This window comes from Ammodytes marinus (genome assembly GCF_949987685.1).
Source record: "Ammodytes marinus genome assembly, chromosome: 7".
NCBI classification, from domain to species: domain Eukaryota; kingdom Metazoa; phylum Chordata; class Actinopteri; order Uranoscopiformes; family Ammodytidae; genus Ammodytes; species Ammodytes marinus.
In genome coordinates this window covers 6,057,912-6,081,013 of record NC_137211.1, presented here as the reverse complement: position 1 = coordinate 6,081,013, position 23,102 = coordinate 6,057,912, and the positions used below count along the sequence as shown (strand labels likewise).

Here is a 23,102-nt window from a genome sequence, read left to right as displayed (position 1 = left end):
GAAACTCTGCACACTATACTAAAAGCCTGTGCACTTTGTTTTTTGCCGGTGATGAGGTCAGAGTAGCTGCTCGGCAACACAACAAATGATGATGATGAAAAGACAAAACAAACACAGTGCACGATTCACACCTTTAATGTGACAGTAAATGTGCCTTCAGTAAACGGGGTGATTATACACAACAGCCTGAGCAGGTCATGGAAGTTTTTTTCAGCAAAAAAGGGGCCGTGCTGTGGAAGCCTCAATTATATATTGATCCAGGGCAAGGAGGTGACCATGGAAACTGAAATAGGAACTATAGGAAACCTGAGTGTGCAGGTGCGAAGTGTGAGGGCCTCACCTGTTAACATTAGCACAGGTAGCACATAGGTGAAGGCTCTCTCTGAGTGGGTGCGTGTGTGTGTGTGTGTGTGAGTAAAGACTGCTCCCCTCTGTGTCTCACCATGGACCTGCCGTCTATATTGCTCTGCATACTGTTGGAATTCCTGGCTGTTAACTGTAAGTAAGCCTCTTTTCTGTTGAATTTGCAGTTTCTTTAAAATATTCATCAAAGGGCTTTAAGTCAAGTTAAGCCCCTGTGGTTGCAGACGGCAGAGTGAAGTTGGGGATGCAGACTATGTTATGTAACATACTGAAATCATTTAAAAAGCACACTTACATGCAGTTTTGGGTTCATGAATTGAATGTGCATCATATTTGTTATTAGCATCCTTTTCATAAAATGTTTTAGAAGAGCTTTTCTTTTGCTGTGCTAAATGATCTACAGTCCTGATACTCCTGTTAATCATAAATGAAACTAACACACTATAATAGAGAAAGGGGAGCATTGGCATAGATGAATTGAAGAATGAGCATTTATCAGCAGGAAAATGTATGCAGCAAGATATATTCAGGCTCACCTTTATAAATTAATCTGTGGTGAAAGGCTTTAAACTGTGAATGAGTGTGATATCAGTATTTTGAATTTGATGGACTTGATGTTTACATTTGAAAGTTTTGCACAAAAACTTTAGTATAATCAGTAGCGATATCTTTTTGAAGGCAAAGAGCTTTTGAAATGAAAAGGTCAGTAGAAGTGTGCTCATTAAGGGAAAGAATCTGAGACCTCCATGGAAACAACGCACAAAGTCTAACAACAATAAGTAATTGTGGCCGACGCCCCCTTTTGTGCCAATTGTGTCGAAGAGATAAAACCTGAAACGAGACTCCGATAAGCATCTTAAAGCAGGTCTCCGATCTGGGACCGAAGGGCGCCGGACAATGCCTTGGAAAAACAAATGTTTGCTATTTTTAGCTATAGTTTTTAGAAAATATGGACAGAATATGCAGAAAAAGTAGATCTCCATAAAGGGTGGCTTCCTACATCAGCAGTGAGCAGTACATTACACAAAAGACAATTGTTACAATGTACAGTTCATTTCTATTCTATTCAATTCATCCCATATGACACACAATAGGATGGCTATTCCTAAAGGTGCAGTTCCAACGTCATTGCATAACGCTTTCTAAAGGCCCCCGTATGTGTGTTTTTGTTTTTATCCGACACACATACACACACACACCTTAACCATGCATTGTCCAACGTATAGGGTTACCATTTTCCTCTTGACACTCACAACAGCTGATTGCGGCTTGGCATCAATATCGAGGACACTGACCAAAAGGTTTTGTTTCTTTCCTGATTGCGTTTCACAGTTCTGCGTCACTGTGATTTACACTTTAAGACAGAAAGGCTCAAATGTTCACAGTGGAGATGCTGTCATGGCCTTAAGCCAGGATAATAGAATGAGGGCAAGTGAGTCCAAGTGCCTCAAAGTCGCCTTAAAGGCATCATAGGAGATTATCTGCAATATGCACTTTTTAATATGTTGTGAAAAGTGCTTTTTACACCCCAACAGCAATAAATGACTTATGGGCAATGAAAAAGAAACGAAAAACCCCCAAATTCTGTACCTTCTATAAACCTGTTAAAATGCTGACCAATCGGAGACGATGGACCCGTATCTAAAGAACCAATCACAATCCTGCGCGTTCTCTCCCCTCTGTGTGCGAGCCTGAGCGCGTTCACGGAGGGCAGAGAAAGCGTTCGTGCCATATCGTAGTAGGCTACCTGGCAGTGGACTAGACCTAGTGGAAGTAGCATAACAAGCTTACACAATGGAACCTACACAGAAGTTACCAGAGGTGTGGACTCGAGTCACATGACTTGGACTCGAGTCAGACTCGAGTCATGAATTTGATGACTTGAGACTCGACTTGACAAAATGTAAATAGACTTGCAACTTGACTTGGACTTTAACATCAATGACTCGTGACTTGAGCCTTTTGACTTGACAAGACTTGCTACTTTCCCCAAAACCCAAAGATTAAAAAGTAGGCTATATTTTTAAGTAGGCTACTGCTCTGTATCTTTCATCATGTAGCCTAGTGTAGCGGAGGAAACTGGTGGATGTCGCCTACCGGTACCGCGCTGATCTGCTTATCACTGGTTTCACTTCAGAGGTGTCGGCCAGAACACCACTTAAGGCCAAAAACGTCAGACTATAAGCATGAGAAGAGGAGTATGGTTTTTCCGCTCTTTATTTTCCTTCTTTCACAGGCACAGCAGCATAGATCGCAGGAAAAGAGACACAGGCTTACATTCCGCTCGTGAGGAGACGTTAGAACAGCTGTTGCGACCTGCGAATCGCGGCCGTCAATAACATCCATAAACTGTAACTTATAACAGCGATCGGGACTGCATGTACTTACTCACACACGGGTGATTCACATAAACACGTTTCAACTGTGTCGACTACTGCGGCAACATGCGCGCTCACACACCTGACCGAGAGAGAGAAGAAAAGGAAACTTACTAGACAGACCCTCCGGCCGACTGACGTCACGGCCACTAACTGACAGCTATACTGTCATCCACACTGAACAAAACACATCTTAACACTCTATAAGAAATAACAACACTGTAACCTATAAACTTTGGGGCCTTTTCTGCATGTAGCCTATGTGTGAGTGTTTGTGTGTGTGAGTTAAATGTTAACAATCACTGGTAAACAGTGCAATTGGGAAGTGCAGCCAGCAGCGCTCGTGCACGGCTGTGTGTCGAGGGGTGGGGGAGGGAGTCCCGAGGGGAGAGGGAGGAGTTAAACGGAACTCCGAGGACAAGCTAATTTCAAATCATGCTAGCTCTCTCAGATCGTACAGTATAGCTTTAAAGTATCTAAAGTCCTGAGGTATTATGACTGTTCATATTTTATTAATTCACTTAACTTATTCTGCTAAATGTATTTCCCAATGTTAAACGGTCTGCTGTGTCATGGCCTTCTCCATTCTTCCAGAAATAACATTTTAATGGGGGAAGACACTAAATCTCTGGCCGAAAGGCTGTCAAATGTGAATTTATTGAGTATTAAAGTACTGGAATCATCTTATGAAACGCATGTACATATTTAACTGTAGGATGTAAAATGCTCCTCTTGTGACCTGGATGTCCTGAATGGTAGCTTCAACACCGGGAACTTTGTAAATGTCAGAAACTACTAAATCACGTTTTTTAATAGGCTGATCAATTTTTCCTGTTAAAAAGATAACAGTCATTAGAAATGTTCAAAGTCTATCCATTAATATGCTATGCTAACAGAATAACAACCCAGGAAGAGGAAAGCTGTGCGTGCGTACAGCTATACGAAATGTACATAGCTGTAAAATGATCCATATCGCCACTCGTCATGGTACTAGTTGTCCACTAATAGTGGGACAAGGACAGTAGTCCAATTAAATGGCCTAGTCGAGCCAATAGCTGTAGTTTTGACTTAAAACTGCATGTAAACGTACAGGTCAGAACAGTCGGAAAAAAGCAGATCAGCTCCTCTTTAAAATCAACCACTGTAACTGTCAAATACATTTACTGAAGAAAAGGTTTTACAATGTCCTTCTGAAGTGCAGTGGAGTAGAAGTATAAAGTAACAAAATAAATACTCAAGTAAAAATAACCTCTCATTTGTATTGCAGCACTTAATGTAAATGTACTGCATTATGTTCCACCAATTAAAGGTGCAGTATGTAACTTTGGGTGTCAGAGAAGTGAACATTTTCTAAAATATACTGTATTCTCATAGCTGAATAAACAAACTTTCCTCACAGCAAAATTGGATCCCTGGCACACTGTTTGAAGTTAGAAATATACCCGAAAAATGACTGTTCCACTGTTATTGTTTACAGCAGCAGGGCCCACAGTTTTGTTTACAAAGTAAATAGGTTTAGTAAAATAACTGTAAGCCCTAGCAATGTAAACAACCCCCCCCCCCCATTCCCCTGACACTGCATAGACAGTGAAGCTTTAAGATTGAAACCACTACATCAAGAGGAGAAATCCAAATCAAGTGAGTGTGTCTCTGTTCACGTAGTGGTCTGACTCATTCTCACTGTGAATCAATGGTCCTCACAGATGAGATTGCCTTTCATTGATCTGCCAAGCCATGAGCATCTGTGTGGGGAAGTCAACTGATGTTTTTCTGTATGGCCCTTTATTGCTCCTGCTGATTCTGCAGCAAATAAACCGTGTTGACTCAAACACCTCATGGACAGTTGTGTGTTGTTTCTTTCCAATATAATCTGTTCTTTTATTTCCCCGTGTGTATGTCACAGGTCAAGCGGGACAGCAACGTATAGTAGGAGGATACGCGCCAGTACCACATTCAATCAAATACATCGTGTCCCTACAGACAAAAGACCGTCAGCATTTCTGCGGGGGCTCCTTGATAAATAAGTACTGGATACTCACAGCAGCACACTGTGACGTTGGGTGAGATAACCTTACTACTTTTGATTTACTTTACCTCTAATGAGAAAATAAGTGACTTAAAGGTGGAGTCAGTAATTCTGGAGATCGCTTGTTGTCAAAATCACCTTTTGTCAAAATCAGTGAATATCTCCTCACAATCCGCTACCTGTCTGTAGCCTACTGAGGTAATACTGGAGGTAATACAAGGCCTAGGCTCTGTACACTGGTATGTAAACAAAGGGTATGCAAACAAAGGGGGCAAGGACAGCTAGCAACATACCCGCTTACAGAGCTTAGGCTGTGTATTACCACTGGATTTGTTTTTCACCGCAAACACAGTACGGACAGGTAGCGGATCGTGACGAGAAATTCAATGATTTCGACAAAATGGGATTTTGACAACAAGCATTCTCTTGAATTGTAATGTACGCCTTGTGTGTCTGTGTGAATATAGGTTTACATAAGAATATCATTTCAAAAAATGTTAGATAATCAGATCGGTAAATGTTTGAGAATGAGAGAAAAACACGTGAAAGTGATACAAGCATAACAGTAACAATGGAGCTCTGTGCTACTGGAAAATGGACACAAGCATTTGACAGCGACACACTTTCAGATAACTTACAGTCTGGCACATGAGGAAGCAATTATTTCAGACAATGCTTGGTGTTTAATCCGGACTCTAGGGTTTCAACAGTACACCAGCAAACCGATATTTGGCCTTTTTATTGAATGACACATGCAACGTTGATCCGTGTTGTCGAATTCCCAAATGTCGGTGTTGCCTACTTCCCTATCAGTCAACAAACAGTAGCTTTTGTCCCAGATAGAAGTCCAATAACAGTGATGTGACACTATTGGTTTACTATTCATTCATTCATCCTCATTTATATTATCTGAAACAGCAAATCCATTGTGAAGGAAACGTTATATTGACAAGATTCCTTTTTTTAACCATCATAATGAGGAAAAGTTGTCAATTAACGCATCAGTTAAGTTGCAACATGTTAATTAATTGACACTAGACAAAGGTATCCAGTCAAACTCAGACACTTTATTGTCAGCCTCTTCAATCCGTTAACAATTATGATGAGTTGTAGTATAAGTACTGCACTATTGCTGCTGTGTCAAGATGAACGATTCATATGCGACCTTAAGGTTTATACACTGTTTGGAAATGTTTATCATTTGTTCAAAGAAAATCCTGCTTTGCCAATTTTTTTTACACAAAGCAAGAATACAGTCCGCCTTGCCTGCACATAAAAAGCTGTTCAGCCCCTTGATGTTTTTATTGACTTTGTTAGAAGATATTGTTTCCCATAAACTTGATAAGTCTAAGTCATATACAGTAGATACAACACTGTCACCCTGAGCCTTTAAAAATAAGCCTTTCATTTTAAAACTGAATCTAACATTGTCTGGTCTGCGATGGATTTTTATGTGTTAAGATATTTTCTAATTTGGAACAAAAACCCACACATAAAGCATCACAAATCAATATTTACATTTTAACAATGGGTCAAGTATGACTCCCTCTAGTTCCCCTTTGATCTAGGCACCTTGTATAAACCCACACAAATCCAAAAACTGATTGGACACCTAAATATCTTCTTGTTACTGGCTACTGGTACAGTTAAGTAAGATGATTTCTCCCAAAAATACCATCCATATTGAGACATTGGAAGCAAGCCACTCCACAAACTGTTAAGAAAGGCTCTGATGCAGGGCTGGATCTTGATTTTTTTTTGTTTTCTTACTTATGGAAAATAACCGCTATCTCAGATGCCATACTCTTAAAGCAAAAGTACAACATCAAACACACTTAAAAGATTATATTACTTCAATAGAAACTTCAGCCATGTAAATGCTAATATACTATCTCTACATCACAACATGGTGACACTAATTTAATTTTTATTTCTTCAGGATAGATAAAATGACCGTAGTGGCAGGAGACTACTCTCTGACCGTCCACGAGGGCACGGAGCAACAAATCCGCCCCCAACTTCTGTACCCCCACCCTGCCTACAACAGCACCACCAACGACAATGACATCATGCTTATAAAGGTACAGTACGCAAACTATTGGCTCAGATAGCAACTCTATCACCATATTATTTTCAGTCACTCTCAGTCAGTGTGTTTTACTTATCAAACTATTCACCATTTCTCTAGCTGGATACCCCGGTCTTTTGGAACAGCTACGTTTCCATGGCGCTGCTGCCCCGACATGGCGCCTCCATAGCACAGGGCAGGATGTGTCGAGTGTCAGGCTGGGGACAGACCGACCCCAACGGAGGGCCGATCCCATCAACCCTACGCACCGTCAAACTCCCCATCATCTCATCTCAGAAATGCAACAGCAGCGAGTCCTTCAACGGCATAATCACAGAAAACATGCTCTGCGCTGGGTACAGTACAGGAGGAAAGGACGCCTGTCAGGTAAGAAAGGCCTTGTTATTTTGACTCAGTGTGTGGACAAGTTGACTATTGGATGGTTTTGTTTTTAAAAAGATATTACCAGTGAAAGTTTGAACAAATTGAAATAAATAGCCCAAATCCTGAGTCATATTTGCAGCGTTGTCATTTTCCCTTTACCTTACACTAAACTGGATACACACAAGTATTGTCAAAATATTTTTTATAATTGATATTTTTTTTCTAATTTTGTAGTCTTGGACATAGGCTACTTCTCCAAAAACACAGATCTCTCTTTTTTTGTAAAAGTTATTGCGGTGTTTGTTTTCTGCCATTATTGTGTTTCAAATGACCCATGGGAACTTGACCCCTGGGAAGTTTGAGTTACATGAAAACACTGGTGTAGTTAAATTTTTTTTCTTACTGTAAGTAAATCCCATACGCGACTAAAACCATATTTTTGAAACACTGTGGATTGATAGATAGTCTTGAAAAACTAGCATGATTCTTTTTTAATTTTCTTATTTACACAGACAAAACTTGTTTATCCAAAGAATTCTGTGTTGGTCTTGGTCCTTTCTTGGGATCTGTCAACAATAAGAAAAATATAGAATATCACCACACCTAAAGGTGCTACGAGGAACTTTCATATTTATATCAATATTTCTGAAACGGTCTCATTTTTCCTCTGATGATAACAGCAAACGAGACCATCAGTGCAAAGAACGCTATTTTTATATAGTTTTTCTCTATGCCTTTGTCATGGATACGCTCACCCAGGAACAACAGCTGGCATAGTAAAACACTACCGCTTTTGTCCATAGGGGCCGCTAGAGTTAACAAAACCTGAAAGTTCACCGGAGGACCTTGAAGTTTCTTGTTCAGTAAAATGTGACTGTAGCAAGAAGCCTGGAAGTATATCGTGTCAACCCCTGATTTATCCTGCTTTCCTGCTGTTTTCAGGGCGACTCTGGCGGTCCACTTGTATGTGATGGCCGGGTCTACGGCGTGGTGTCCTGGGGTATGGGATGTGCTGAATCCCAGTTTCCTGGAGTTTACACTACTGTGTCCAAATACCGCAGGTGGATAGACAACACCATATTCAGCCACTACAGCAAATGTAACAAGGATTGAGCTCAGTGTTCCTACGATAAAAAAAAAAAAAAAAAAAAACCTCAGTCGAGGCTTATTTGATTTATTCTAAAATTTTATGTAGCACTTATTTAAATTCTATTATAAGTTAGTGTAATAGTTTGACACTTTAAGAAATGCGCTTTTCTACAGCTAGCTAGCTATTGTCAAAAATAACAAATGATTTTGTGCTATGCTAAGTTAGCCAAGTCTACGCTACAGCTTCATTTTAGGTAGGGTATTGATCTTCTCACCTAACTCTTGGCAAGAAATTGAATAAATGTGCATTCCCCAAAATGTCAAACTATTTCTTCAGGTTTTTAAACTTATTTATCATGTCTGTTGTTGATCTGTTAAAAGCGTTTGAAAAAAACAAAACTAGTGACGGATAGTTCACCAATACCCCTCTGATAAAAACCAATGCGGACACACTTGACAACATTTTCACAACATCAAGAATGAAGTGCCATATCATATCACAAAAAAAATCAAAACTATTTCCTTCTATGCCTCAGGAAGAACGTTTAGATATGAAGTGAGCAAGTAACAGGTGCAACAACTACAACCACGCATCATAAAAACATTTGTGAATCTTACAATGTTTCATTTAGCAAAGATTAGAAAACTATAACTTTTGATAATCGATTAATCAGGCAATTGTTCAAGAAAAATCGTCAAACATTTAATGAGTGCAGCGACTCAAAAACATGAGGATATGTAGATTTCCATTTTTATAAAGTGAATATGTTTGGGTTCAATCGTTATACTTACCTTTGGCTTCAGGAAGTCATGGTGGTCATGTTTCACTATATTCTGATCTAACAGTTTATCAATTGAGAAAATAATAAAAAGACTAAATGACAATGAAAATAATCCTTAGAGGTAGCCGATAATAGGGTCATATTTCCCACCTTTGTTGTTTGTGGGCTCGTACTATTGAAAAATAACAAATAGTGAAATCCTTTGATTCAGCTTTATACTTTTTGAATTCAGGCATAAATAACACACACATGGTTTAATGCATCCCACACAGTCACGATATAATCAATGTGAGAGCGTTCATTCTCACAGAATTTCAGTCCATCGGAATATGAGCTATCTCAATAACAAAGATGAAGTATCTTTATACTGTGTGTTTGTGTGTGTGCGGCTGTGCGCGTGCATGCGTGCATGTGTGCTTGTATGTGTGTGTTGTGGGGAAAGACAAATCTGCTGCCTTTTTTGTTCTGAAGTGTCCTTAGTTTAATTAGTAAGTCAATGATTACTGCCAATTTCCTGTGGTTTATTTATGGACTAGCGGTGTTACAAACCTGGCACTGTGCATAAAGCACCTTTTAAGTGTGAGAGTTGAGCAAATGTGTAGAATTAAGTAAAAAAAAGAAGGAGAGAGAGAGAGACAATGTGTGTGTGTGTTATAAAACAATGACATGAACTGTACTGTTTTCTATGCTTTAATAAATGACTGATCATCCCACTCTGTTGCTGACGTCCTGATCTGTGTTGATATCTAATCCCTCAGAGCTTGTCTCAGCTCTTTGCTTCTGAGTGGACACTTCGGATGGATGACTCAAGCTGTTTGGTGTAGATAACTGGAAAAGTCCTCTTCATGCTGCGTCATATAACAAATCGCTAAAGCCGTTACAGGGGGCAGATAACTAAAGATGCACTATGTAACTTTGGGTGTGTCAGAGAAGTGAATAGTTTCTAAGGTATATTCTCAAAAGTGAATAAAACAAACTTTACTCACAGGAAAATTGGATCCCCGGAATACTGTTTGAAGTTTGAAATCTACCTTTAAAGTTACAGTTTCACTGTTGTTGTTTACAGCGGCGTGGCCCACAGTTTTGCTAACTAACATATTCTAGTCTTATGTTTGGTTCGAGGTGGCTCAAAATAATTTTGTTTTGATATATGATGATGGAGTCTTTCAAAACTAAGAATTACATGTAGGGAAAATATGTTTTGTAAAGAAACTGCAGGCTATGGAAATGTAAACGCACACCCCTCTCCTGAAACTGCATAGTGCACCTTTAATTTGTTATTCCACTGGTTAATTATTTAACAGCACAGAGATCCCTTCCAGTGTAAAGTGTATAACTCTTGGTTGCTTGTCACTGGCCTTTTTTCAAAAACAGTATAAGGAGTCATCCCCCGAGCTGGAATACCTTCATGAAATATGCATAGAGCAAGTTTTTCCTTTCGGGGCAATCTGTGTCATGGCTATGAGGGGGTTCGCTGCCGGGACCGCTGCCTCACATGGCACTGATTCCTCTAAAGTTGAGCAAGGTGAAATCAGTACAAACTGCGTCACACCTGATAGGTGCAAGGCGTATCACAACAGAATGAATAGTTGATGTCCTACTTCTTAAAGAGGCCTCTCTGGTTTCACTGCCCCGGCTCTGTTTGCTCTGTGGTGGGGTTGGGTGTGTCAGCGAGCGGCCCCTTGTGATTGATGGATTTCAGGGGCTTTTTATGCATCTGATTTTCTTTTTTTACAGGCTTGGTTACATAAAGGCAGATTCCCTTTGTTCTGGCGATGAGAACAGGGGCCTCTCCGGGGATGTTAACAGTATATCGCCTGACACGGTTGATCTACAGTCTCCTATATGCTCCCCTGCCACGCAAAGGGAATTCCTTTTGTCCCTCTTTTTGGTTTATGTGTTTCATTTGGGAAGTATTGATTGGGGCCTGCTACATATTGTAAGCATTCTCCGAATAGCTTCTCCCAGCGGGCCATGCTGCTTTCAGGCACAGCTGGAGATACAAAACATGTTTTACAAAGATAGTTGCTGATGTTCCCACAACTAGGCCGCAAGAATCCATTATTTTCCAATATGTGTTATTCATCCGAAACAACAGTTTACTTTAATGGCCTCGGGTAAAGATTTGGGGGTGGCATGGCATACAAATACATTTAGACAGTGGTGGGTGGTGCCCTTTGCTTGGGTCCGATTTCATGGGAACTAAGACAAAACTGTTTTCGGGGAGGCAGACCTGAACAACCTGTGTTTCCTGAACGGTACTAAATCAAAGTTTACTTCGCTTTACAATCGTCATATTACCATTATGTATCTTATATAAATACATTACCTCATCGCGATGCATCGTGCAGTATCTCTTTCATTCGCTTCCTAAACAAATGCATGCATCGCCGGTACGTGCTAGCAAAGATATTTAGGACAGCAGGTGCTGGCGTAGTAAAAACACTACCGCTTCTGTCCAAGGGGTGTGCTAGAATCAACATCGTAGCTACTTTAACAGGATCAATACAATAAGGAAAATCACATACAACTTAAAGCAAAATGTACTTAAACAATCAAAGTACACGTTTACGAGTTGATTTAATGAATTCCTTATATACTGTAACCTAGTTTTGTTCACAGGTTCCCACCTGAGGTGACGTGAGATGAATAATGAAAGAGGAAGGAAGTTCTGCGACAAAACCCTGAAGCTTTACCTTTTTTTGCAATCCTTGCTTTTTTGTGATCAATCGGATCATTTTACCTCTAACAGGTATTGAAGTCTGAGACCTAATAAACCATCTGGGAAGTTAAGAGGGGACGTGTGTCCGTGGTGGAACTGTTTACAACTCGTATAGATGTCTGAAACGTGACAAGGAGCCACAACTACACACTTGTTTTTGTCCAGCCAAAAAAAAAAGCCCTGGGAGCCAAAGGAATGCATGGGCACAGACATAAAGCAGTGCACATGACATATTCCAACCACCAGGGGGCATTTGATCATTAAAGCATGAGGAGCAGGAGATAAACAACAGAGGAGGTGTGCAGGCCCTGCTGGCACTTCCTCTACTTTGACTATAATAAGCCCTGCCTCTGTCTGTGAAGTGTTGTGACAAGCACATGAAAAACGTTCTGTTACATCATGACTTTTTGTATTGAAATTGTTTGTTAGAGGAAAGAATGAGAAAGAGGGAGGCAATAGGCCATCGGGAAGAGAGAGAGAGAGAGAGAGAGAGAGAGAGAGATAGAATATTTTTTGAAAGGCCTGAATTAAATGTCCCGGCGAGGTCCTCCTCTGTCCTGCTTATCATAGCCCTAGTGCAGAGTCTTGCAGTCCAGACAACTGTGTTTGGAGTTGGGTGGGATGCCAGGAAGCTCCCAGGCATGACAGAGGCTGAGATGAAAACATGACCAGATTATTGTTCAGCCTCCTCTCAACTTCACAAACAGCCTATTATTATTATTTTTTTTTTGCTCTTTCCCCACTCCCTCCTTTTCTTACTATTCTGACCCTGCAGAGATGAATGCACTTTATTTCTTTTTCCCTTTTTTTATTTCCTTCCTTAATTCATTGGCAAGTCTTCTGCCAAGAGGCTTTTTTGGGGAGAATCTGGGACAACGTTAAATATGCAGAAGATGGAATAATTGGCTCAGAGGCAAAGTCTGAATTATGATTTTTTTATATTTTATAAAGGATGATCTTTTTCAATGTCTTTTTTTAGAATAGGATGGACTGAGGGGATGGCAGAAGAAAGTCCCCTCTCTGATTCTTTGTCTCGCATTGCATTGTGCAGTCAAGTTTTTTTCCCTTTGCTTTTAATAGAGAATTATTCTTCAAGGCTGCATTAAAAAACAAAAATAGTCGCCTGTCCTCAAACAGGAGGGCCAATCCGCCGGATAATGAGCCGACTGAGTGTATGAATCACCTACTCCGGTTCAGACTACTTCCATTTTACAAAAAAAAAACACAGCACTCAAGAGCCAATTTCCTTTGGCGAGCTTCGAACATTTGCTAACACCGGAAATAAGTCTTCTATTCTAGTTGTAGAAGACAGAATCCTCCATTTAATACTTATCTTATCTCATAATTTGGCCCGCACTCAGTGGGGTTTTACAAACAGTCAGCGCTAAAATCCATTATATCCAAAATGGGGCCATTTGTTTCCCCTTTCCATTGAGTAGAGTTTGTGTTCTAAATGGAGATGAATAGCCCGAGTGTTACGTCCTAACACAGCTTTGGCAGCGCACACCTGGGAGAGCACAAGCTGAATATTAAAAAGCCATCACGTTTAAGGAGTAGTGGATGATGAAGAGCAGGGAACACTCCCACTGAAGTAGCTGCTACAAATAATCAGGCTTGACATTGCCTATTCTAATTTCTAATTGGTTAAAGCGAGCCAGTGTGTTGGGTGTATGAATGTCTATATATAAATAGCCTATATCATCATGAACATTTCCCAGTTGATTACTTGACGATAATTTTTTGTATAATTTTTTTTTCCAGAAATATTTGAATACATATTCAAATTTGGTAATATCTAACTAATTATGCGTACATTTGTAGGTATTTTACAAAACCCCAAATCTAAATGTTGGATAAAGCCAGAGTTCAAATCTTTTTTTCATTTTTTACAACATATGAGTGTCCAAAGTATGAAATAAATCATGTTATGGAAGCAGAATAGCCAAAAATATTTGCCAGTGTTTGAAAAAAAAAACCAATGTCTTTGCCTGTTAGTGTCTGGTCTTAAATCACTACAGTACCAGGCCCCGTTGAGATTTGATACGAGAGCATTGCAGGCGTACCCTGAAGTCAGGACGACCACCACCCAACGCTGTGGCCAATTATCTTTGTTACATAACAGGCGAAAATCCTGCAACAAAAGTTATCTGCTCAGCCACAACACGAACCGCCAGTGATTAACAACTACAAAAGACTCTGAGGCACAATGTAAAATGTCACATCGAGACAGCGCTCTTACATGGTCTGAGGCGCAGGCAAAAATAGAGGATGATTAGTATTGAGAAGCGCGACGGGGAGGATAATTGCAAGTAACAGCACTTTTAGTTTTTCGATAAAAGACATTTACAACGGGGGAGGAGGGAGAGAGATATGAAGTGTGTCATATCTCTTTTCCTCCCCACCAAAGATAGAGTGAAGGGAGACGGTCTGGAAGGTCATTCTTTGGACGCTCAGTTTAACGCATTTTACTAAGCTTAATTGTCAATGTGCAGTCAGCGATTGTGGAGAATTCTTGTTGTCAATATTCTTTTTGTCAAAATCAGTGATTTTCTCCTCACAGTCAAAAAATCTGGTGTTAATACACAGTTTAGGATATGTAAACAAAGCATGTGAACAAAGGGGTCCACCGTAAATAGCAACATACATTATCAGTTTACGGAGCCTAGGCTGTGTATCAACCCTAGATTTATTTTAAGTGTATACACACAGTATGGAAAGGTTGCGGATTGTGAGGAGATATACACTGATTTTGATATGAAGTGATTTTGATAACAAGTGTTCTCCAGAATCGCTGACTGCACCTTTTTCAAATGCTATAGATCCAGGGCAAGAGGAGACGTGTTTTTGTTTTGTTTTTTGAACACGTAAACACTGAAAGACACATGCTCCTTCCACTACACCCCCCCCACACCCCCCCCCCTCTCTCTATCTATCTTCCACGTCCTTTTTCGCTGCTCAGTAGATTTATCAAGTTTCCCCTCAGAGGATTAGCAGAAAGTAGAGCACTTTAATCATGTTTCCGTTCTTGGGGCTGCCATCAAAGGGAGCCAGAGCTTTGTTCTGTTGAGACGATAGTGTTGATAGCCCCCCCCCCCCCCCCCCCCCCACCCCCGAAGCCTCAGATCAGAGCCCACTGACATAACTCCCCCACCTCTTTATCAACTAATAACAAGATCCCCTCGATTCGGAAAATATCCCAACGTTACGGTTGCTAAAATTGTTACCGATGATGTAGCCTACCGCAACTGAGAACTATTTTGAGGTGCCCACTTGTACTTTCACTTGAGCGCTTCCATTTCATGCAACTTTACACTTTTAACGCTAATACAGAAACAAGCTTTTAATCTCTCGCTTATCAGTAGTTCCTTCCAAGCGGTAGATGAAGTATAGTTTGAATGAGCTCCAACTCAACTTTATAGTATTCTAGTAAAAATTAAAATATTAACAGTAAAATACTCTGAAATGGGCCCACTTGCATAACGCATATGACATGTTCTTGATGATTTCAACCTCCTGAAGAAAAGCTTTTTAATGTTTATGACATTTTTCCTCTGATGATTATAAATGGCTGGAACATCCTTTATTTTCCCAAACGGTACGAAATCAAGTTAACTTTGCTTCACCAGAAGAATCTTACATAGTCACATACCTGTATAAATACATTACCTCATCAACATGCATCCTGCCGTCTCTCTTTCAATCGCTTCTAAAACAAATGCAAGCACATTTGGCACATGCCAGCAAAGATCTTTAGGACAGCAGGTTGTTGTAAAAATAAAACACTACTGCTTCCGTCCACAGGTGGCGCTAGAATCAGCAAAAACTAGAAGTTGCTAGTAGTCACTTTAAGAACACTTACTTAGTATAATACTTACTTTAATTGACTGAATGTGGGACTTCTATTTGTAACAGATCACTTTGCACAGTATCATCCAAACTTTTACTTTAATAAGGGATCCGACTCCTTCATAGGGGAGAGTGGACTAAATTGTGCCGGTGGGGAAGTTGTGCCACCCCTTGTTTCTAGAAAACCATAGAAGAAATTGGAAATGTGACCACATATTTAAGAAGAGCCATCCATTTAACTAATCCTGTAAAGAAGGGAGAAACATGGAATAAGATATAAGCACATTTAAGCTCAAAAAACTGTTTTTTGCCTTTCAAAGTAAAATTTCCATGATCAAGGTTTTTTGATTATTGTGTCTGAACAATTATAGACACGTTTGAAAACATTTGACACATGTTTTAGTGCTTTAGTATGCTACACGTTGTGTCTATATAGTTAGCACGATGTCAGCCCTAAACTGCTGCATCATGCTTATTATCCAAAATTCTGGGGTTGGGGTGATTTGTGCCAGAGGGCCTGGGGTGAGTTATAAGTAAGTAAGTAAGTAAAACATATTTATAAAAGCACATTTACAGTTTGTACTGTCCAAAGTGCTGAACATAGTGCATTCAGTAGGTAAAAAAATTAAGGTAAAATAACAATAACCAAAATAAAAGTCATAAAGCCCAGACATCCACATATAAACAAAGATAATAGTGCAGAGGTAAGATAGTTAATGGGGAGGAAAAACCAGGGTGTACAGATGGGTTTTGAGCCTTGATTTAAAGGCAGAAATGGAAGGGGCATGGCTGTCACCAAAATTAAGTGATTGTCTACAGTAGCTCAGAAGAGAGTGACATCTCCATTCCACTTAACGACACCACTGATGAGACTTCAGATGGCCAGAAAGATGATGATGGTGACTTTGTCATTGTGAGCTTTTGCAGGTAAAACCATTAGATCTGCTAGGCCTTGTTTAAGAAAATTGTCTTCAATCTTTGTAAAATATTTACTTTATTTACTTTAAATACACCTTAAATAAGTGATTGTCTAATGGATTTGTCTTGCATTACATTTTATGAGATATATATCAATGGCACAATTTACCCCATGGTATTCTCTCCAACGGCACAACTTACACCACACCGGGGGCAAGTTGTGCCACAAGACAACTTTTTTTCCGAAAGCTATATTTCTTCAACAGTTTATTCCAGATCCAAAGTTTTTATTGCCAGGGATGCACAACACCCTGAAATATATGTACATATGAGAGTTGGAGACGTTACTGTCAAGGCCTCACTTTAAAGTCACTTTGAGTAAAAAGTGGCACAACTTAGGCCACTCTCCCCTACTATATATTTATTCAAATTGAAGTTGAATTAGTAGTTGGTCCAGACAGTTAAAGATAATTATCTAAGTGCAAATTTAAAACTTGATGAGGCAGAAGTGACACCTTTGTCTGGCTGGTGTGGCGTGGTATGTCAGATGGCGAGAGAGAACATTTGGGGTGAAGAAGGAGGATGCGCGAGGATGAATATGCATGTGTGTGCGTGTGCGTGTGTTTGGGTGTTTAGTTGGGGTGGGAACAAAACCAAATATCTGATCCTTTTAGAGTGGACAGAATATGTCAAGCTAGCCATGAGAATTTTTGATTTTGGACTGTGTATGTCTCTCACTCCTTTTGCTTGTATAATACTGTCTCCTGTCTGATCCCAAAGCAGGATTTATAGGCAAGACCAACGTTGTACATCTTGCTCTCTGCGTCTACTTCTCATGCCTCTAGTGTACACGCCACACTGCGCGGGAGACAAGAACACTGGTCCACACTGAATAATGCACGGCGGCTGAGTGTTCAGACAGCTTCGTTGCTATGTTTCGTTCAGACTACAGCGATTAAACTCTTAAACACTATATGGAAAGTCAGTGGTATAGAAAAGTCCTGTTTTAAAAGTGCTGAGAGGCTCTTGTTTTGACGTCTATGAAACAAGACAAAGTCGAGATAACGTTGAGGTGAAGGGTTTGCGAGACAAAAAGCTAGAGCAATTAATCTTCATGTGCTCTCGAGATCTACTGTGTAAAAACGCTAGCAGGAGACCATAATCACACTTCCATCCAAATTTGTGAGGAAGACAAGAGACGAGATCTCCAAAGCAGTCGCCTCCCCCAACAGAAGCAATAGAGGAGGCGATGACAGTGATTGGTGGGTGTGCTGTGGACTTGCTTAACATTTCTATTTGAAGTTGAACCACTCGGAATCTTAAATGCACTTGGCAAACTGTCTAAATCTTCAATGGGACGACCCCCCCCCCCCTTCCCCCCGAGACAAAAAATTGTCACTTTAACAAGCTTCTTTGGTCTCGTCAGGAAAGAAAACACGCTGGATACCGTGTCAAGAGAGCAACACAGGATGTGGCTTCGGAGTGTGAGCTGCTTTCATCTTGTGAGACTCTCGGCAGATCACCAATCTGAGAAAAGGGTGTCACGCTCGCCTTTCTGCAGAACTGCAATGTCAAGGGTGATCCGGCAAAACTGAAAAACTTCGGGGAAAGAATTATCTCTGTCGCTGAGAAAATGAAGTAGGACCGGAGATTGGCACCAAGAGGTCATTGGTCTGGTCGTGAAACTGTGAAAACTATCCAGCACGACGTGAATACAGCTCATCAAAGGGACAGCCTCCTTGTGTGTGTAATTGTGTGTTAGTGTGTGTGTTTTTGTCTTTGTATAACAATTTTTGAGAGAACCAATTTCAATGTTAGACCTTAAGAGTGAGGACATTTTTGGATAGTGAGAACATCTTGTCCAGTTCTCACTTAAGGATGGGCCTTCCAAAGGATTTTGAGGGTTAAGACTGGGGTCTAAGGTTCAGGTATGAGTTAGGTTTAGGTTTGGGTTAGTGTAGAGGTTGGGGTTAGGCAATTGATTTCAATGGTTAGGGTCAGTATAAGGTTGTACGGAATGCATTATGTCAACGGATGTCCTCACAAGTATAGCCGTACAAACTTGTGCGTGTGTGTGTTTGTGTGTGTGTGTGTGTGTGTGTGTGTGTGTGTGCGTGTGCGTGACAGAAAAAGATTTTCCCTGTCAGCTATAGTTCCAAGAGACTGTGGTTCAAGAGTGAACAATGATTGAACAGAACAGAGTCATTTCCGCCGCTGTGCCCCGCGGCCGCTACATAGCACTTCCAGCTGGATGGCAGACAGATTACATCTCATCCGTATGCAGAAGAATGCAAGAACCGTTGTCATCCCCTATACCTCGCTGCCAGCCAGTGATTACTCCCAGGGAAGAGGGAATCAATATAAAGAAAGAGAGACTGATGTGGATACTGGAGCGCACTGGCCTGATCTAAAAGGATCCATGTTACCGCCTGGACAATTCCCGAAAGGAGACAGTTGTTATGTGGTACTCAGAGCGTCCCCCTCCTAAAGGGGGAATGCTCAAGTTCTTCCTTGAAAGATTTTTCTTTGAGTAGCAGGACAGGAAGAGACCAATCTATAACAGCCAAAGTCATGATACTCCTTTTGAGACTTGTCTTGTCACACTTGATTAGCTGTGATCTGGTTTGAAAAAAAAAAGTAAGTTAATGAGTGAAAGTGTCTTATGGAGGTGGTTAAAGAGGACCTATGATGCTTTTTGACTTTTATGACCTATAAACGTTGTTATGATGATTCATAGTCATGCTTAACCATACTAAATTATCAAATAATGACTTACATGCATTTCGACGTATTCCCTGCTGACCGTCTGGGGTGTCTGTGCAGAGCACTAAACACTATTCTAGCCAGTCGAGAAGTCACGTCTTCAAAGCGGTCTACCCTTTCATAATTGGTGACGTCGCATAAAAATTGGTGATGTGACCACGCGGATGTTTCCATGTATGGTAATGCTGTCACTTCCCTGTTCGCGTCTGCCTCGCGCCCTTATAGGCCCATGCTCGCGCTTCCCGCCACTGAAAGTGTTTCGGAAGGAAGGTAACCAATCACAACGGAGTGGGGTTTGCAGGAGGGGGGGGGAGGGTAGCGGAGATGGCCGATGCACAGGCGGAGGGAGCGGAGATTGCCGAAGCACACACACTCAAGTGTTGACAGGATGTGCTGGATCGCCAAAATAAGAGAAAGAGCTTCCCGAAAATCTACATAGTTTTTTGTGATGTGATTCGTGTCAGGTTGCTCTATAGCAGTGTAAAACAAGAAATTAAGACCAGAAAAGTAGTATAATAGGTCCTCTTTAACATGACCCAAATACAGTATGCGGCATAACGAAATGTGCTTCTAACACAGAGTTAAGTTAAGTTGCTTTATTAGTCAATTTTACACAAGGCACAAGGCACATTGAATTTGGTCTTTTGGCATATATCCCCTCTCACGATACCATGCTCCAGAGGGGGTCCTTGCCCAGGGTCAGCCAAAGTACAGCACCCCTGGGGTGTCTTGCTCAAGGACACAATGTTAGGGATGGTGTTATACCAGCCGGCATGCCACCACTAGTAGTACACTCTGTATTACATTCTTACACTCTACTATCGGGTGCCGGGGATCGAACCAGCGACCTCTTGTTTACTGGTCGGCCCCTAGTGTTTTCTCACTGATGATGGCGTTTCCTCAGCGCAGTCTCTTCTTCGGGTTTGGATGGGTGGGAGGGGGGATTGTTTTTGCGTGTATGAATATATCGGGGTGTGTCGTGGGAGGGGGGGATTGTTTTAAGCACTTTGTGTTACATTTACTTGTATGAAAAGTGCTCTATAGATAAAGTTTGATTGATTGATTTATTGATTGATTTATTGATTGATTTATTGATTGATTGGTTGGTTGGTTGATTGATTGATTGATTGATTGATTGATTGATTGATTACTCTATGATCCATCCTACTACCTTTGTCTTGTCTTTGATTAGGAGTGATCAGGTAAAGGTTTCTTATGGAGGTGGTCAACATCACACATAATACGGTATATGCAGGTTAGGGTTAGTAATGCAATGTGCTTCTTCCTACAAAGAAATACAAGCCCACAGAGAAACGCCGTTATTTGCACACACAACCAAAACCAAGCTGAGTAACAAAACAAAAACAAAACATGTTTCAAGGGGGGCATTAAAAATGAACGAGCATGCCAGGAAACGTGAGCTGTTGCCATGGTTTTTGGCTCATGGAGTTACTGTGTCCTGATTGCATGACTCAGATGTTATTGGATAATATATTACCTTTCTTTTGCTTTCACCAGCCAACCAATTCAAATAAACGCTATGAGATGCACAAAGTGAATGAATGAATTTACTGTCAGCCAACGCAGCTTGTAATTCAAGCCGTTAATTTTGCATATCGTTTTTAAAACATCCCCCCGGAAACCTCCTTTGTTTGTTGACTCACTTGAGTATTTATGGGTAATGTTCTTGTCTCCTGTATTGTCAGCAGTAGTTTCTGTCAGTGCTAATGCATTAGGATAGACAAAGATCCTACCATTGCTACATACCAGTCTTTTAAAATGCTTTTATAATATGGATACATAAAGATAATTTCATGATTTACTGCTGAATTATTTGACTTTACGTTGTGCCGTGATGCTGTCTGAGTTAGCAGCACTCTCTGCCACTTCATGATGAAGCTTGATTACCAAATAATTCATCCGCTGAGTCTCAGGCTAGCGTGCACTTTTGGGTCAGATTCAGTGCCAAGATAGTCTTTTATTCATTAGCATTTTGGTTTTCCCCATAGATTAATGAGTTGCCGGCCTCCGGGCCAACTGTCGCCCTTTCTCACACGCACAAACAAAACGTCCTTGCAAACCTCAGCTACAAAAGTTGCTATTCAGGGGTATACGGCCTGATTCAGAAATCAATGTGTGGCTTTTGGTATGCAGCTGTGATAGGATGCACAGACTTCACTGGTTGCATGCAAAATGTTGTGTTAAACCATTCTGAATAAAATCCAAACTAAATGTTCGTATAACCTGTAACAGTTGTTTGTAAACAAGGCATATTTGCCAAATTAAAGCGCAGAGATGTATTGTCTATTAGAGGAAAGCACGAGGCGAAAGAGAACAAGATGAAAACAAGCACATCTGTAGCAGTAGCAGTAGCAGCACGGCCCGCTGTGCCTCTGGCTACACAACGCGGCTAATGGCTTCATTAGTGAAGGGCACTAATTAGGATGAACGAGCCTTTGCCACAACAAGCCCACGTCCCTGCACTTAAACCTCCATCTGTGTCAGCTCCGGATACGTCGACTGTATTCACTCTGTGGAGGCGACTCCACATGATGAGGGCTGGTACGTAAGACTGGAGGATATTCTGACTTAGTTTAGTTTCTGAAATATTTACTTGTTAAGTGTGCTTGCTTAGATTTTTAAACTAGTTTAATTAGTCCATTACAATCATTTAGATCGCTCCCTAATGAAATAGTGCAGCTTTTGAAGCTAAATTATTCTATACTGAACTTGTGAATATAGTTAGTTAGTTAATTCACTATTTTGGGAAATGGGCTTGTCTGCTTTCTTGCAGAAATCTGGATGATATGATCAACATAAAGCTCATGTCTGTACGCTGAATAGGAAGCTATAGGTATCAGATAAATAGCTTAGCCAATCCATCTTCCACAACCTATAAAGCTCACTAATGAACACATAATATGTTTTTGTTAAATCTGATTGAAAACAGAAATGTATAGGAAGTAAACTGCGCGCAGTGACTCCCTGTCATCTTGAGATCACAGTGACATTGCCGGGCAACAGGTGGAGATATAACTGTACCTGCTATATGCTACTAGCTGTTTCTCTCTGTTTTCAAGTCTTTATGCTAAGCTAAGGTATGTTGCTGCAGGCTGTAGATTCATATTTGACCCTATATATGGTGTATTTGCTTTAATGTCTAAGACTATTATCTTTAAATATCACATAAAAGGCATAAAATAACTTCACATGGTCAAATCTTTCAGCACATAAATACAATAACGGAGCAAAGTGAGAGTGTTTCATCATCTCGGGCTACAATGTGAGTTCACTTTTATCTTCTGGATACTGTAATTCATACCAAAGCTTTACTGCAAGCCGCTTTAATACCATCATTAAGTGGGAAACTGTGGCCCCCTGGGGGGAGCATCCCAGAATCCATCACACCCTTTCATCATACTCTAGCTGTGAAGACGCTGTGTTTACTATGAGATGTCATGTGCTTTGGTGAGCACCCCGAGAGAGAAGGAGCATCTGTTACTACAAACAAACGGGCCTGTAAACCTGTGAAACAAGCCCAGTGGCCTCTGACAACCTAATTTATCCCAGCCTCAGAGCAACCGACACACACTGGCCTCAGTGTATTTTAAATTTGAAAAGCTGTCCGCACCGGCCAGAACTACAGCGGTCTTTTTACACTGCCGCTGATATATGAAGTTGGTGGAATATTGCTGATCCAGCCCTTAAAGTCGCCAGTGAAATAGTCGAAGCTGTGATGCTCTCTTAATCTGCTGTACTGTAG

The 23,102-nt window shown here is 40.7% G+C and overlaps 1 protein-coding gene across 1 annotated transcript; it reads left to right on the top strand.

Annotated features, from left to right (window-relative positions):
- Positions 1–443: 443 nt before the first annotated feature.
- LOC307253784 (trypsin-3) lies at positions 444–8,332 on the top strand (the record flags this gene model as incomplete). Its single annotated transcript, XM_080031953.1, has 5 exons — positions 444–498; positions 4,645–4,801; positions 6,707–6,848; positions 6,956–7,222; positions 8,162–8,332. 5 exons carry the CDS (start codon positions 444–446, stop codon positions 8,330–8,332), a joined length of 792 nt encoding a protein of 263 aa, XP_079888079.1.
- Between the last annotated feature and the right edge of the window lie 14,770 nt (positions 8,333–23,102).